The sequence below is a fragment of the Hemicordylus capensis genome, chromosome 6, assembly GCF_027244095.1.
Source record: "Hemicordylus capensis ecotype Gifberg chromosome 6, rHemCap1.1.pri, whole genome shotgun sequence".
NCBI lineage: Eukaryota > Metazoa > Chordata > Lepidosauria > Squamata > Cordylidae > Hemicordylus > Hemicordylus capensis.
The window spans coordinates 143,768,949-143,782,693 of NC_069662.1; the positions used below are offsets into that span (position 1 = coordinate 143,768,949).

The 13,745-nt window shown below is 45.3% G+C and overlaps 1 protein-coding gene across 9 annotated transcripts in view; it reads right to left on the minus strand.

Annotated features, from left to right (window-relative positions):
- Positions 1 to 2,804: 2,804 nt before the first annotated feature.
- The window catches only part of ODAD2 (outer dynein arm docking complex subunit 2), a 139,540-nt gene continuing 128,599 nt past the window's right edge, over positions 2,805 to 13,745 (minus strand). For 6 of the 9 annotated variants that reach the window (XM_053264150.1, XM_053264151.1, XM_053264155.1 and 3 more), the window contains one exon: positions 2,805 to 3,273. In XM_053264150.1, coding sequence (XP_053120125.1) covers positions 3,160 to 3,273 — 114 coding nt within the window. In that variant the 3' untranslated portion in view covers positions 2,805 to 3,159. Of the gene's footprint in view, positions 3,274 to 8,557; positions 8,602 to 8,867; positions 8,947 to 13,745 lie in introns of those variants that run through there. The other 3 variants (XM_053264152.1, XM_053264154.1, XM_053264153.1) reach the window with 3 other exon arrangements.

Below are 13,745 nucleotides of genomic sequence, written 5' to 3' on the forward strand. Positions count from 1 at the left end.
TTGGGGGCCGCGTGGCCCCCAGAAGTTCCAGGATGCCGCACGTGAGTGCATGGGGCATACTGGAGAGACCCCTGAGCCTGGGAGGCTGATAGTCTCCTCATGTGTTGCTGCGGCGCAGACCCGTGCTGTGCCACAGCAATACACGATCAGGAAGCCCGGGTTAGTGGAGTGCTAGCTCCACTAACCTGGGCTAAGGGGAGGGCTACTTTGGTGGGCTAGCCGCCAGGGAACCACTGGGCTTGCCTGCGAGCCTACTGGTTCTCACGATGACTGGAAAGTGGGCTAAGCTTCCTTAGCCCGCTTTCCAGTGATCGTGAGAATACCCTCAGTGAGTAAGGGTCTCCCTAGCTGTTCTACCTGTCTCTGTTCTATGACCCCTGATATGACTCTACAGATATTTCCTGTGCTGAGTCAGAATCCCTTTCCTCTTAGAGAGCAGATGGAAACATCTCTCTCCCTCCATACCTATTCATTACGTAGTTCTTTAGATTAGGGTTAGGACTTTCCTATCCAAAAGTAGACTTCACCAATAAATACTCAGTGGGGCGATTCTGATGATCAGCAAAAATTGGGCTAGCCTCTGCTAGCCCAATGTTTGCTGATCGTCAGAACCAACGGGCTCGCAGCCAAGCCCGGTGGTTCTGGAGCGGCAAACCCGCTCTGGAACCCCTGCTAAAAAGCAGGTTTGCGGAGCAAGCACTCCAGCAAACCTGCTTTTTAGGCTTGTGAGTAGCCATGGCACGGCTTCGCGCCATGCCTACTCATGAGTAGACTCCCAGCCGGGAAGCGAAAAGCTGCCTCCTGGCTCGGGGGTCTCCCCAGTATGCCCTGCGCACTCGCGTAGGGCATACTGGGGCTTGCGGGGGCCATGTGGCCCCCGCTTCCCCTACCGGCTCCGTCACGGAGCCGGCCATCGTGTGGGCGGCAGATCCGGCCGCTCAGGGCTCCCTGCCCGCTCGTGAGCGGGGAGAGTGGGCTTAGCCCGCTCTTCCCGCTCACTTCCCAAAACCAGGTCTCACGGATCGTGAGACCCAGTCCAGTATTTATTCTAGAAAAATCTCCATGTGTCTTAATAGTTGCAACACCTAAACTCTGCAACTACTCTGTAACTGGAGTGGGTGCCTTCCTTTGTGCTCTGTTGATTATCTGCTGGGGGCAAAAATTAACAACCCCCAACACTAACTCATCCTGTCTGATAGCAGAGCTAGCCGAGAGAGGAGTGGGGCATTCTCTAAACCAGGGGTTCTCAAACTTGAGTCCCCAGATGTTGAACTACAACTCCCATCATCCCCAGCCACAGCTATTGTAGCGGAGAATGATAGGAATTGTACTCCAACAACATCTGGGAACCCATGTTTTGAAAACCCTTACACTAAATAAAACAATATATTATACCTTTCCCAGCAAGCATTTTAACTAGCTTATAAAAATAAAACACCCCACCAGACTCCTCCTGCTGCACTTTTGAGAGAGCACCAGCATCATCTGCCTGACCCAACAGACATCCAGCCTGACCTGATCAATTGTTGGGAGGGCCAACATGGCTCCCTAAAATTGTCGGGTTGGGTCGTGTAGGGTTGAAACCCCAAATTTCCCAACATTCCTATTGGATGTTATTTCTGGAATTATATCTAAGAACAGCTGCACATGAAGAAGGAAGTGGAAGTCTGGAGGGCCCAGAAGAAAAAAGAAAGAAACTAGTGGGAGAAGGAGATGAATTGGAAGAAATATCAAGGAGAAGAAATCTGTGTGGAGGGAAACGAAAGTAATGGAGAGATGAGAGAAGAGGAAACTGTAGAAGATGGGAGCAAAAGGAGCGGGGGGGAGAAAGGCAAAGCAAGAGTGGGATATACTATATCACATTTGGTCTTGATATGTTTGTTTAAGAGGAATATTATACCTTCTGACAGATGCTGTAAGAACTTCAGTCCACATGTTTTGGGGCTGTCAAGTAATAATACCTTTCGGAGAAGAAGCATTTCAGTTATGTTAACATGACCCCGTGAATTGTGTCTTTTGACTTTATTCATGTAATCTCAAGATATTTTCCAAATGTAGGGGGCTTAAACAGAAAACCTCAACAGGTTTGATTACATAGGTGTCTCTTGATAGCTAAATGGAAAACTCTGAGAAGTTGTGAATCCCAAATCTCTCCAGATATTTATAGCTGGATAGAAGAGTTATGTATTCTGGCTGCTAGAGGAAGAATGGTTTTCATGAAATGTGGAGAAATATGCATGGTTTCAATGTTAACAGACATGCTTTTTCATTGGGGAAACATGAGAGTTGGGAGGGGAGCGAGGGATCTCAACCAGAGAATTCTAAGCAGCCACTTCAAGCGACAATTCCCAGGATTCTTTTGGAGAAGCCATGATAGTTAAACTGACACAAAGCCATCATAAGTCTGTAGTATAGCTGTACCCCAAGTAAGAAGTGGGAAATGCCAATGAGATAGAAGCACAAAATACCCATTTATTTTATCCCTATTTAAGATGTCTGCTTGTCAACATTAACACTTAGTCTTTTAATCGTGTACATGATGTGTTTCAAATCTAATTAAATTATATCTTTGGTGCTGATGGTTCTAAAGGGATATTTGGGGAAGTCTTGGAAGTCTGTGCACAATCCCATCTGTTTGAAGTTCTTGGATAGTTCCAGATGTGAAACTGGGGCATGTGTGTGCAGCCCTCTCTGGAGATTTGTAAGTGCAAACAAGCAAAACCATAATGACAGAATGATTAGACAGGTTTAGCAGGAAGGGAATTGCTCGAGACACCCAGGAATGACAGCACAACCGCACACAGTAAGGGGAAACATCTTTATTGTATGCCCATGACATGTGAACAAAGTATTTGAAAAGGAACTGGAGAGGCACTGTTGTTAACCTTACAATATTTTTGGATGGCAAAAACCACTAGCATACCTTTGGAAAAGATAAAGTACTGAAAAACTCAACACACACCCATGTAGTAGATTCAGTCACTGACACTTTTCCACTGCTTTTTTCATGTTTATTCCTCTTTCACCCATTTTTATTAAACATCACACAAAATACATATTTCCAAGGTATTCTACGTCAGTATTTTCCCACTCTGAGCTAGCATGGTGTAGTATTAAAAAAGAAAACATCTCAGGAGCTGCTAAAAACTGCTTGGAGTTTCAGCCGTACTTTGCTTTCTCTGTAGCTAGAGCCAGTCTGCGGATGTTTGCTATGCAGCCGGCCGCTGCTTCCTGAAGCGTTTCATCCGTAGAGCCTGCCATACTCAGCAGAAGCTTATTAAAAAATAAATAAATGCAAGAAAAAACTAAAATGAGAATGAACTCCAAACCAAAACCATTATCCTGAAAATAAATTATTTTAAAATAACATGCCTACAGAAACACATCTAGTAATGAATGAAAATAGCCATATGTTCTACAGATCTGAAATTAGGTTTTCAAGGCTGGATTCGCAACAGCCCATTTACACAAGGAAAAGTAGCCAAAACTAGAACGGAATTCCAAAAAGGGCAAAACAGACAGATTTAAGATAAGCATGTCAGTGACTGTTAGAATGCTTCTCATATAGGTTGCTTCTATGCCATTAAGTGTTGGAAGATGCCAGAGAGTACATAAGAGAAAATATATTCTGTCATTGATGAATGTCCTGACTGAAGCATCCAGATCTTGAGCTGGGTCTCACGATCAGTGGGGAGAGAGAGCTCACCCCACAGACAATCAGGGCAGGAGCCCTGGGTGGCGGACTGACCGCCCACACGATTGCCAGCTCCGTGATGAAGCCGGCGGGGGCTGGGGGGAGCAGGGGCCGGTCGGCCCCCGGAAGCTCCAGCATGCCCTGCGCAAGCGTGCAGGGCATGCTGGTGAGACCCTTGGAGCCGGGAGGCGGCTTCTCACCTCCCCTTGGGGGGGGTGTCTCCTCGTGAGTAACCATGGTGCGGAGCCATGCCGTGGCTACTCACGATCTTGAAAACCGGGTTTGTGGAGCGCTCGCCTGGGAGCCACCGGGCTCGCCTGCAAGCCTGGTTGCTCCCACAACCAGGCAAAATCGGGCTAGGCTCCCCTAGCCCAATTTTGCCTGGTCGTGGAAATAGCCCCTTTGTCACTGGTCAAAGAATGGATTCTGGGCTAGATAATCCCTGAGTGCAACACACAGAAGCTCTTCTCACGATTCGTGAGAAGAGCTTCTTCCAGGTCTGCGGGGAGAGCGGGCTCAGCAGAATATCAAAAGGCAGCCCTGGGTGGCCAGATCGGCTGCCTACACGACTGCTGGCTCTGTTATGGAGCCGGCAGGGGCTGTGGGGATCGGGGGGCCACATGGCCCCTGAAAGTTCCAGGATGCCCTGCATGAGTGCGGGGGGCATCCTGGAGAGACCCCTGAGCCGGGGAGGTTGCTTGTAGCCTCCCAGTCAGGGGTCTACCTGTGTGTCACCATGCGCTGCGGCGACACACAAACAAACAAATGAGGTTAATGGAGCACTCGCCCCGTTAACCTCATTTAAGGGGAGGGGGAATTAGGCAGTCTAGCCGCCTTGGTAGCACGAGGCTCGCTTGCAGGCCCGGTGGTTCCCACGATCCCTGGAAAGCAGGCTAAGCTCCCTTAGCCTGTTTTCCAGGGATCATGGGAATAGACTCACTGAAGCTCTTCTCACAAGCAGTGAGAAGAGCTTCTTCTGGGTCTGCGGGGAGAGCAGGCTCAGCCCACTCTCCCCACAGACGATCCAAATACAGCCCTGGGAGGCCGGATTGGCCACCCACATGACTGCCGGCTCTGTCACGGAGCTGGCGGGGGCTGTTGGGATTGGGGACTGTGTGACCCCCGGAAGTTCCAGGATGCCCCACGTGAACATGCTGGGTATCCTGGAGAGACCCCTGCACATGGGAAGTCTACTCGTGTGTCACCGCGTGCCACGGCACTCACTCTGTTAACCTCGTCTAAGGTGAGGGGTATTTCTAGAGGCTAGCTGCCAGGAGCCCGTGTTGCAGCACACGATTGCCCAAAAGCAGGCTAAGCTCCCATAGCCCGCTTTTGGGCAATCGTGAGAATAGCCTCATTGTCTTGCTGTTCTTGTTTATGTCCCACTGTCCATAAAATCCCATGAAACTGGTTGCCCAGAAATTTAGGACCAGCAAAAGAAAGTAATTTCTCACACAATGATAATTAAACTATGGAATTCTCTGCCGCAAGATGTGGTGACAGCCAACCACCTGGGTGGCTTGAAGAGGGGTTTAGATAAATTCATGGAGGACAGGTCTATCAATGGCTACTAGTCTGGATATAGGTAACCTCCAGCCTCATAGGCAAGATGCCTCTGATTACCTGTTGTAGGGGAGAGGGAGCATGCCCTCAGCAATTGCATGTAATGTTATATTTGTTGTAAAACGCCCAAAGACATGAGCTTGGGGATGTATACAAAGATAAATAGATAGATAGATAGATGGATGGATGGATGGAGCTAGCAGTGACATTCAGTATGAGGCTGCCACCAAAAGTGGAACTCCTCTGCCAAATGCTTTCCCATCTCCCCGCAATTCTCCAGCAGATTGATGTGATGTGGTGATGTGATCACATCAGTGATGTCATCACTGATGTGCTGATCAGTGGCGGCTCAAGGTGTTCTGGCGTCCTTGGCCAAAATAGTCCCCTGTGCCCTTTTTTAAAAAAATGTGTGTGTGAAGCGCACATATGCCACCAAGCCCCGCCCCCTGCATCTGACATCAGACACAGGGGGCAGGACTGATACCGGGGATGGGGCCAGTTTTTCCCTCTGAACTACATATACTGAGAGAGAGGGAGGGAGGGAGGAAGAGGGAGAGAGAGACAGGCAAGGCAAGGCAGGCAGAGAGAGGGGAGGTTAGGAGCTGCTGGCCGAGCACGGTGCTCCAGAAAAGCTGGGCATTTACCCTCTGCTATTGCTGCTGCTGCTAGGCATAGCGCAGTGGCCTCCCCAGTCCCTGTTCACTCTCCAAACCTCCTTGCAAACCACATGCTTCCTCGACTGATCCTGCTGTGCTTCATGCCAATACAGTATTCCTTCTCTCCCTCCCGCCACACCCCTCACCACAATAAAAATAAAAATAACAAATCCTCACAAACTCCTAGATGCTTGGTGAAGTTTAAATGCAAATGTTTCTTATGCCCTTCTCGGTGGTCATCATCTCCCCTGCCGTCTCCCCAGAACTGAGGGACAGGAATCCTGTGGATCCGAGAGTAGCCGCTTTACACACATTTCTTTCTTTTAACTTTTAGCCGGGTGAATTTTAGGGGCATATTAGAAGCAGGTGGATGATCAGCTGTGGTAGCTAAAGCAAGATCAAAACTCCAGGGAGGAGAGAGGAGCCACCACTGGAAGACGTGTGATTTGGGGAGGGGGGGAACCTCAAATCCCTCATCTTCCCAAGAAGCAGGGAGGGAAAGCAGCTCCCAGTCATGGGCGGGGCCACTGCCTGGGAGAGCATCCATTTGGACCCTCTCCCATCCCTCCCCCTCAGCCTTTAACTGAAAGCTGGCTGGGGAGAAGAGGGGCATGCCTGGCATAGGAGGGGGCAATGGGGTGCCTTGGCTGTGAGCGTGTCGTGGCTCTTTTTGGCACCCATTAGTCCTTGGCGCCCCTTGTCGGGGCCAATCTGGCCAATCTGAGCTGGCCCTGGTGAAGATCACCACATCATGTGCTTCTCCATTCCAAATTGACATTACTGGGTATTGCTAGGGGTATAGAAACACAAGGAAACAACAAACCAGTTAAGTCTGCCTAAACATTACAGCAGGAGCTTTTTCAGATGGCGACTTTACCACGACTTTACTTTGGGAGGGTGGGTGTGCGTTCACATAACAGCCAGATTTACCCCAAAGTCCATGCAATATTTGAGGGCACTTCACATATGATTCAGGTTTTTCTCTCCATATTGGAACCTCGCCCGATACTTATGTCCAGGGTAAAAAAAATCCTCTTTTGGTGTCCGAATATCCGTTATGCCCCAAACCCGCAGTAAAGCCTGCTGTCTGAAAAGCCTCCAGGAGTTCTCAAACTTGGGCCCCCAGATGTTGGACTACAACTCCCATTGTCCCCAGCCACAATGGTCACTGAGAACTGCTGCATTACAGAGAGACTGGGGAGAACCCGACACGCAGGCCAATGGGAAGCATCTCACTTCGTTCACCCTAATATCTGCGGCACATAAATGCACAGGATGGGGAGTGCCAACAAATGCACCGGTGGAATGTCCCAAAACATGATGTTATGCAGACACAGTTAAAAATATGACCTGCATGTGCTGCAGGTGCAAAAATATTCAAGGTTGGGATTTAAGATGAATTCTTTTCAGCCCTGGCCTGTAACCAACTTTCTGAAGCTGAACAGCTCAGTTTTACTCTTACTGTGTGACCAGCCCAAATTCTCCCCCCATGGAAATACTCTGAGTACAGAAACAACCACATGGCAGAATGCCTATTGAAAATTGTTGCTCTCCACCAATAAATGGTTGTTCCCAGTTTCTGTTGCAATTTTGTGGCAGCAAGTCCGTGACACAAATGCTTAAGTACTTAGCTTAACGCAGCAACATGGAACCTCAGATTCTGGACAGCCTCCTGAACTTTTAATGTGGCCTCAGGTATTTTGAAGTGGACACAGCCTTAATTAAAAACCCACCCCCCACCCCAGCTTGCAGCGCTCAAGATCCTGAACCCACCCTAACGACACTGAATCAAACCACCAAAAAATCTGTTCTCACTCAGTTCTCGTGCATATTTTTCATACTGCTACAGTATTATATGAAATTATGAACTGCTAAATATAAAAGCATAAATTGACCTCTCACAAACCTTCCAGTGGCTGAAAGAGGGGTCACAGCTGCATACATATGGTGTGCGCTTATGGAGATCAAAGCAGGTTATACTTCAGGAAGTATTTGTGTTAGACTAATGCACAGAATAAGCGTCTTGCCAGTCACCTTTCACCCTCTGACTTCAAGACGTAACTTGTAAAAACATTCAATTTTCTTGCTTGAATTCATTTTTTAAAAGGTTTGCACGAATTCTGCACAAAGTTCACAGAATCAAACAACTGCAGAACTTCAAGATGCTTTCAAAGGGAGGTATGATTGTATGGTCAGCTAGATCAAGCCAGCAGAATAAAAATCAGGATTTGCCTTACTTAAACCGCTCTTAGCAGAGTCCTTGCATAATTAAAAAGATTTAGCACATTATGAGCAGGGAGGATAGCAATGGACCAACGCCAAGGGTGTGTTCATACTACATGAAAGGATTGTCATGACCCAAGTGAGTCGGGAAGAAAACCAACACAGGACCATATAAAACTGCATTATGGTGAGCCAGACAATCTGGCTCATTGTCTACTACACTGATTGACAGCAACTCTCCTGGGTTTCAGACATGGGTCTTTCCATACCCTTCCTGAAGATGCCAGAGATTGAACTTGAGCCTTTTGCATACAAAGCATTACCTCTGAGGTATGGCCCTCCACACAAAATAACTCTTCGTCCTAGTTAGAATCCTTTAGGGTTTTATCCATCCAATCAGCTTCTTACTTTTTCCTTCACAATCAGTTAGCATTTGCTAATGCTGTGGATTCATTTTCCTACCTGCTAAGGAAATAAACATTGGCTGACATTCAGACTGACAAAGTGCTATACGAGACGCTTTAACTAAAGCAGCACTTTAGTTCGTGTTTGTGGGGGTGGATTTTTACAACCTCCCATTCCCCCCGGAGGTGCTCTGTGCCACATGAAAATATGTCCCCGGTGGCCACACAACCCTCAGGGACATATTTTCATGTGGCAGAGATTGCTTCTGGGAGATGGTGTTAGTTGAAACTGTTTCCCTGTGCAAGCACTAGGGCTATGGAACTCACTGGCAACAACCTCATGTAGCACTGATGCTTTGTTAGTCTTCATCTTGGCCGTTGTTCCCAAGCTGTAGATGTTATCCAGCTGAAAAAGAGAGCATTGGAACGCTGTCGCAGATGTCAGCCAAAGACAGACAAGATTCTGACATTTCTATGCTTGATTGAGAGAAAAGCTCAGCGCATGATCTGAAATAACTGCCTTACTTGGCTGTGGGTTTCCCCCTCCTCTTTGTGTTCTTTAAAGAGCCTCTCTCCATGCAACTCCTGAAATGTCACCACTTATTTCTGTTTCTGTAATGAAGTGCAATTCTGATCAACTCTAATTGCAACATGCTCCCTGAGGCATGCAGCAATTTTCCTGTGAACCTTACAGATGAGTTAAGAGCAGATGTATTTCATCTGCTTGATTCAAAACCAAAAGTATGCATGTACATAGTATACATACGGTGGTTACAGTACAGCCCTAAGTTTGGCGTTTTGGAACAAGGAAAACATCGGCTATTTATAATTATAGTCTGCATGTTCACAGCAGATCTTTTGCATTCCTTAAGGTTCTCAATGGATGAACCCCAACAATAATTTTTCCAGTAATAAACTTTTTGATGATTTCATCCAAGGGAACCAATTCATTCTACCAAACTCACTGGAAACAGTGAGCAGTATCCAGACCAAGATACTACTCAGAAGTTACTCTACAGGACTAGGTAAGGTAAAGGTTGCCATCAAGTCGATTTTGACTCCTGGCGCCCACAGAGCCCTGTGATTTTCTTTGGTAGAATACAGGAGGGGTTTACCATTGCCTCCTCCCACGCAGTAGGAGACGATGCCTTTCAACATCTTCCTATATTGCGGCTGCCTGATATAGTACCAGCGGGGATTCGAACCGGCAACCTCCTTGTTAGTCAAGCATTTCCCCGCTGCACCACTTAAGGTGACTAGTACTCTATAGGACTACTCAGGAATAATTTAGTCTGGCTGCCCAGTATTTTTCAACATGTTATTTGGCAGCAGTAAAAGAAGCCTTTCTTCCCAGGAAAAGTCTTTCTAAAACTCTTCCTTTATTTGATTTATTTATTTATTTACTTACTTACTTATTTACTTACTTACTTATTTAACCCTCCCCCCGAAGACTACGTCACATCTTCCAGTTGCCAACATTCTGACTTCAGTGGAAGTCATATTAATAGGACATTAGTCATACTAACTTGTCTTCTTAATATCAATGGGGCATCCACTGAGTAGTTTAGTCAGGATGGCTATAGGTATATCCCTAAAACAATGACCAATACTGGAAAGAGTTATGTTCTCCCTCCCACTTGTTACAGTCACAGTCAGGATCAGGTCCACAGCTTCTTTTTTCTTAAAGAATCAACAATACCTCCTGTTCTAGGTATGGCTCTTTAAAACACATTGAGGTGAACTGTTCAGTGTACACCTAAGATATTTTAAACATCAAAAGGTTAAACAAGAATGCTATAAATACATTGATTTAAGAGAGTGCCTTCTTTGCCATGAACCCTGCTGCCCACTACAATCTTCTGGAGAGGTGCGGTTATGGTTTCCGCTGGCTTCTTTGGTGGTGGCCCGGGACTGGGCCTTCTCTGTGGCTGCCCCGGGGCTTTGGAATATGCTCCCTGTTGAAATAAGAGCATCTCCTTCTCTGTTTGTTTTCAGGAAGATCCCCAACACGTGCCTGTTCTCACAGGCTTTTAACTGGAATTAATTTTAATAATTTGTTTTAACAACTTGTTTTATGAGATTGTTTTTATTGTGTTTAATGGATTTTTAATGTTGTATACCGTCCAGAGATGTACATATCAGCCAGTATAAAAATATGATAAAATGAATGAATGAATCAATCAATCATACTGTTAAAGTCACCAGTGAGTCATGAATGGCTGAAACAGCTTTGTTTGACCCAAGTTTCCCTCCGTCTAATGTGTGAAATGGTCAGTTACAAGCTTTTTGGTGACTATGGAAAGATGTCTAAAAATGCCGTCTTTTCTGTTGTGTTATTATTTATTACATTTATTATTAGTGGTTAGAGTGCTGGCCTAGGACCGGGGAGACCTGAGTTCAAATCCCCATTCAGCGATATGGGAGACTCTGGGCCAGTCACTTCTCTCTCAGCCTAACCTACTACACAGGGTTGTTGTGAGGAGAAACTTAAGTATGTAGTACACTGCTCTGGGCTCCTTGGATATAGAGCGGAATATAAATGTAAAAATTAAAAAAAAATAACAGCAATTGTTACAAAGCATTTCCAGAGCAGTGTTAAGAATATGAGGTGCCTGACCATTTTAATCTCATGATCCTAGCAGCCTTAAGTGGTGGGAGCTTCAGTGGAGAGACAGTGGCTTGCAAACATTTCATGTCTGAGTGGGGATTTCATCCAGGGTTTCCCATCCGCCAAGTCAGCACTCTTTTCACTCTACTGGCGAATACTAACGCTTTTTTTTTTAAAGTGAAGAAGAAAAAACCAGCTTCCAGTTACTAAAAATAACATTTTCTATTGATTTTAGTGAGGGAAAGGATGGACCTTGTAAGCAACTGGTTTTCCAAACTGCCAATTTACGAGTGCTGTACAGCAGAGATGTAAAGAAGACATCTCTATGAAGAAGCAGTTTTCACAGCCTTGGAACAGTGCTGGCAATCACCTTCCTTCAATCAGCTTCAACACTGAAGGAGTTTGATGGGCAAATAATCATTCTGCAAGAGTCTAGTATGACAAGAAGGAAAGTGACAAGACAAGAACCAATTCTACATATATTTTTAAAACACTAGGACTAATTTTCAATGCTTCCACTTTTGTTTCTGTGAGTGAATTAGCAAAACACTTTTGGGATAAGAATGGTAACTTTTTATTTTTATTTTGAGTGTATACACGCAGTGTATACTCATGTTTCCTCATAAGTCAGCAGGAAGTATCCCAGTCTGTCTCTAGGATTCTCAGTGTCTCTGAGGACTGCTTCACCAATGTCAGTTTCTGATATAATTACTGCCTAGGGAAAAGCACATGCATCATATATACAGATGATGAATGAATCACTGAGTGGAGGGATGTTGCCTTGGCTTACGCAGGACCCAACTTTTTCTTAAGTAGCTTGCTGCCCAAGAAGCACTGAATATGAAATACTTAATGCTCTTACAAAATTAGCTTGAGAGCTACATAAAACCTGGTGTGCTTTACAAAGATCAAATGGTTCCTAGCTTGCTTGAAATTAAAAGCATCATTTTACTATTGGTGCTGGCCAACATCTTCTGCAGTGTAGCATCGATGATTCTGAGCCATCGGCACTTCTGCAGGCCCCTAAGGAACCACCGGCAGTCTTGCACATTTGCAAGAAATACAGAAAGTAGCATCCTCTGAATGCAGGCACACTGCTATAACTATCTGCACTCTTGCACAAAAGTCTAAGATTGCTGGCAGTTTCTTAAGAGTCTGCAGCAGTGTGGGTAGTTCAGCACCATCTGCGTTATGCTGTGGAACATGTCAGCCGCTGTCTCCCCCATCCCACTGGTGACCTATTGTTTTCCTGAGTGATGCTAGAAATTAGATTGCACTTTTCCAATTCAGTATCTCTGTTCTTCCAGATGCTGTTTTACCAAAAAGATGTCAAATTCCTTGTACTGTGATCTTCTAATTAGCAAGAGGATAGGAATAATAGCTATACTCCAAAAGAACATTTTACAGGGTTTTTATAATATAACATAAAAGCAAAAATTGTCTTGAATAAAAACATATGGTAGAAATGCATCCAAAAAAAAATCAGTCTAGATGCAGCCAGCATTTTGCTTTCAACACTGTATCAAACACTGGAAACATTTAAGGCATCCAGGTTTGTGTGTTGTTTTATACGTGTCATTTACCCCTGTGAAAACGCTTCTCGTCCGGTTAAGGGATAAATAAGACAACATGGGACAATCCAAAAATAATTAGGGTTAAAACTCATAGTTACCACAAGTCCAGAGCGCCTTTAGCTTTCTTGAGGAACAAAAGGATAACACAATATTTGGAATGTACATGCTGCTGAAAGAGAAATTGGCCCCTGATATCATGGTTGAAAGTGAACAGATTCCATCCAAAAATGGACAATGGGAAATTCCCTTTTGGAGAGTAACTTAGCTATTGGCATGCAATCAGAGGATGCATTAAGCCAAGATGCTTGCTAATCCCAAGAATGAACAGGAAATATGCTGGGGAAGGTGGATCCATTGCTGGTTGCTTTCTCTTCTACAGTCTCTTAGGAGCATTTATGGAAAGGTGGCTCTAACTAAATGGTTAATCAGCATGGCACCGCATTTAGAGCCTTTCAATAACCGGCAATCTTAACATTACAGTATTTTGTAGGCCATGGAAAGTTAAAGACATTTTTTTGTTTCAGCTTGCCCATTATCCACCATTTATTGAGTTGGGTAACTGTGGGATATTAGTCAATGACTGAGATCAGATTTTTAAAATCCAGTGCTACAAGGGAGGCCTTTTGTGCCTCGTGTGTGTTATTTATGAATGTTTGGCTGGATTGAACATGGGGAAGAGACTCAACAGAGACCACAGCCAATGTAGGTTTTACACTCATAATTTTGGATGATTTAAGCCAAAGTTGGTTTGCGTCTCAAATGTAAAAATGCTCTTAGTGTGACATAGTGAGTTTCTTTCAGTCGAGAAAACAGTGGTTGTGAGCTGGTTAGAAATATTCCTTTTTCATTCACAGCATAGGAGCAAACAGATTTAAATAATGTGGGTACAAAACAGGGGTCCAAATGGGTGTCCTGCATATTTTAAAGTAGGGCTGCTCAACTTTGGCCCTCCTGCAGATGTTGGCCTACAACCAGAGGTGCACTTAGGTAATTCTGGAGCCTGGACCTCCAGGCCTTTGGAGG